At 34.7% G+C, this 4,123-nt stretch overlaps 1 protein-coding gene across 2 annotated transcripts in view; it reads right to left on the bottom strand.

The window, feature by feature from the left end:
• LOC111718413 (glutamate receptor ionotropic, kainate 2) overlaps positions 1–4,123 on the bottom strand; it is a 67,753-nt gene that overhangs the window by 55,115 nt on the left and 8,515 nt on the right. For both annotated transcript variants that reach the window (XM_023493991.1, XM_023493992.1), the window contains exon 6: positions 2,956–3,054. In XM_023493991.1, the coding sequence (XP_023349759.1) occupies positions 2,956–3,054 (99 nt within the window). The remainder of the gene's footprint in view (positions 1–2,955; positions 3,055–4,123) is intronic.

Below are 4,123 nucleotides of genomic sequence, written 5' to 3'. Positions count from 1 at the left end.
CATTTTTATAGATAGATACCGTCCCATCACTCTAGCATTTTTATAGGTAGATACCGTCCCATCACTCTAACATTTTTATAGATAGATACCGTCCCATCACTCTAGCATTTTTATAGGTAGATACCGTCCCATCACTCTAACATTTTTATAGATAGATACCGTCCCATCACTCTAGCATTTTTATAGGTAGATACCGTCCCATCACTCTAACATTTTTATAGATAGATACCGTCCCATCACTCTAGCATTTTTATAGGTAGATACCGTCCCATCACTCTAACATTTTTATAGATAGATACCGTCCCATCACTCTAGCATTTTTATAGGTAGATACCGTCCCATCACTCTAACATTTTTATAGATAGATACCGTCCCATCACTCTAGCATTTTTATAGGTAGATACCGTCCCATCACTCTAACATTTTTATAGATAGATACCGTCCCATCACTCTAGCATTTTTATAGGTAGATACCGTCCCATCACTCTAACATTTTTATAGATAGATACCGTCCCATCACTCTAGCATTTTTATAGGTAGATACCGTCCCATCACTCTAACATTTTTATAGATAGATACCGTCCCATCACTCTAGCATTTTTATAGGTAGATACCGTCCCATTACTCTAACATTTTTATAGATAGATACCGTCCCATCACTCTAGCATTTTTATAGATAGATACCGTCCCATCACTTTAGCATTTTTATAGATAGATACCGTCCCATCACTCTAACATTTTTATAGATAGATACCGTCTCATCACTCTGTAATATACCATTAAACTACCGTCCCATCACTCTGTAATATACCTTCAAGCTACCGCCCCATCACTCTGTAATATGCCTTCAAACTACTGTCCCATCACTCTGTAATATACTTTTAAACCACCGTCCCATCACTCTGTAATATGCCTTCAAACTACAGTCCCATCATTCTGTAATATACAGTTAAACTACCGTCCCATCATTCTGTAAGATCCCTTCAAACTACCGTTCCATCACTCTGTAATATACCCTCAAGCTACCGTCCCATCACTCTTTAATATCCCTTTTAAACTACAGTCCCATCATTCTGTAATATCCCTTCAAACTACCGTCCCATCACTCTGTAATATCCCTTCAAACTACCGTCCCATCACTCTATAATATTCCTATAAACTACCGTCCCATCACTCTGTAATATCCCTTCAAACTACCGTCCCATCACTCTGTAATATCCCTTCAAACTACCGTCCCATCACTCTGTAATATCCCTTCAAACTACCGTCCCGTCATTCTGTAATATCCCTTCAAACTACCGTCCCATCATTCTGTAATATCCCTTCAAACTACCGTCCCATCATTCTGTAATATCCCTTCAAACTACCGTCCCATCACTAAATAGTTTTCAGAGTTATGAACAGTGATATCTAATTCAACTTGATCAGGCAAAGTCTTGGAGAGTATAATGGTAATTACGGAGTACAACAAAAAATATGAAAATGCAGTACATCTACTGGGTGTCTCTAAAAAAAGTGTGTTTAGGCTTTTTAGCCTACTAAACATCATTGTACTGTGTTCAAAAGTGTTCCTTGGTGTGCAAGTCCCAGAAATGGGGGAAGGGGGGGGGTTGTCGATAAAACATTTTTTTTCTTCTAAAATTCCGTTTTAACCTTTAAAATCAGGCCTATAATATGTGTCTTTTCTCACAATAAACGTTGTTTTATTGTACTTAAAAGTGCTACTATAGTAGGTACGATGCCCATGAATAGGAGTTAATCGATTCGTAAAAAAACATTTTGTTTTACGATGCCATTTTGACCTTTATAATGTACTCGATATGTACTCGGTCCCTAGAGCTGTACGTCATTTCTCCTGAAAAATCATTTTATATGAGCAATTCATACTATTCTGTTTTTAAACGTAAAAATAAAATGAAATTTGTTTAAAAATCTTTAGAAAAGAGACCGAACACATTTTAGAATTATTCCTACGATGTTTAGAAGGCTAATTTTAGCTACCAACCACTTTTTTCAGATCTATATATCTAAAATTATGCTAATTCAGTAGATCTATCTATATATCTAAAATTATGCTAATTCAGTAGATCTATCTATAAATCGAAAAGTATGCTAATTCAGTACAGATATCTATATATCTAAAAGTATGAAAATGCAGTACATCTATTTGTCTATTTTGAAGTATACATCTATCTATCTGAAAATAGATCTATCTTTCTGAAAATTTAATAATGCAGTACATCTATCTATCTGAAAATAGACAAGCAAACAATAAACAAACAATATGCAAACAATGTATGGTTAGTTTCTAATAATAATGCGGGGTGATACTATGTATTTATATAATGAATATTTCGGAGGATAAGGGGGGCATCACGGGGATCAGAGAAGGGGGGGGGGATACTGTCTTGGTGACCGCTGAGAAACCATATTTCCTTGATAAAGATAATTATTATCCACTGATGGTGTATAACTGGTCTCATATTTTGGCATTCATCGTCGAGTACAATGTACATGAGTTATACATATTATCATTTATTCATTTTAATCCTTAAATGAATTAAAGACGGAATTTCAAACACGACGATATCGTCCCCAATGGTGCTCAGATCCTCCTCTTTACAAGAAAAAAAAAATTACAGACCAGAACACGGTTAAATTCAAATTGAAGAAAGGATGCTGGATGACCCATCAATGAGGACCGAAAACGCAAGATTGTATAAAAAAAATGTCGCCGCAGTCGGCTCTCTGAAGTTACGATATCATCCTTTTTGGATAAATATACAATACAAAGTTACATAAAATAACAGAATCAATACAAGAAGACATTGGTGGTAAAAATATAATACATTGCATTAATCATCATAAGTAAAATATTTAAGCTTCAACGTAATAAGTACAAAGATAAATAAATATATACAATAATTACAATAATTCAATAAAACAATATCTAACCTTTCTAAGAGTGAGTGGATACGGATAAAGATTGATTGAATACTGATCTCTAACAGTAGCTGATGTTAAATCCCATCTAGTCTCTATATGTGGAATCTCCTGGAATTCAGTCAGTTTACCTTTTTTTGAAGAGTAACCGTGAAATGAACTAAACGCTAATGTTCTACACCATAAATTAAGCTTTGGTTGCGTACTGCACTGATTTGCAGTACTCTAACCGAATAATTAGTAAGTTTTAGAGTGTCAAATCCCAATATATGTCCACATGCAAGGTACTAATGCAAGGAAAGTTAATTGCGGTCGCGTATACTCTGCCTCAGGTTGCAAAGATACAAGATTAGACAAAAAACATGTGGATACAATTGTGTTCAAGAACTGAATCAAACTATCAATTTCTCCGGTTTAAATACTTCTCAAGTAGAATTCCATTCGGAAATAGCTGTTGCGTGAAATTGGGCGGAATTGCGCGCAACTCTTCTCGAATTGCTCGGAATTGTGCGGAATTGCGTCGAATTTTGAGGGATCGCAATTGCGCCCAAGTAAAATCCACTTGCGTTGGAAACCCTATTCTCAAGAGTCGATTATTAGATTTAATAAACTTCCCCTAAAAGCCTAGTTATCTAATAAACAATTGTATTCAAACATTATTGCAAAAATTCTTTTTGACTTTTTCTTTTAATTAAGATTCAACATTTTATCTAATCGTCTTGAAAGCCTGGTTAGTTGCCAACATTTTCCCTAGCTTTTCATTCGGAATTCCGTTTTATTAAGTTTTCCCGAATTTTACGGAATTTCGTGGAATTGCGCGTAAAGATAGGGTTCGCAAATGCGTGCAAGAAAAATTCACTTGCGTTGGAAACCCTATAGGTACTCTTGACGAAATGTAGATAATATTTTGATGACATTTTATTATGTTTAACATAATCAAAACAATTAAAAGGGAAATTACGCAAATAATGCCTCGATAATTATAAATATAAATAGCATACACCAAGAAATTTTTGTGTCTAAGGATGTTAAAATGTTTCCAAGAAGTTATTACGCACAGCTAATTACGACAAGAAAACAATGCTAGCCTAACAATATGACAATGAATGTCAATGTCAGCATAAAAACATTTTTGCTTTTTCTTTTCTCCATCATTTCTGTTTTTTCGTGTTTTCAATCG

This window comes from Eurytemora carolleeae, unplaced genomic scaffold (genome assembly GCF_000591075.1).
Source record: "Eurytemora carolleeae unplaced genomic scaffold, Eaff_2.0 scaffold74, whole genome shotgun sequence".
NCBI lineage: Eukaryota > Metazoa > Arthropoda > Copepoda > Calanoida > Temoridae > Eurytemora > Eurytemora carolleeae.
The sequence above is the reverse complement of the archived record's forward strand: the minus strand, read 5'-3'. Positions and strand labels throughout refer to the sequence as shown.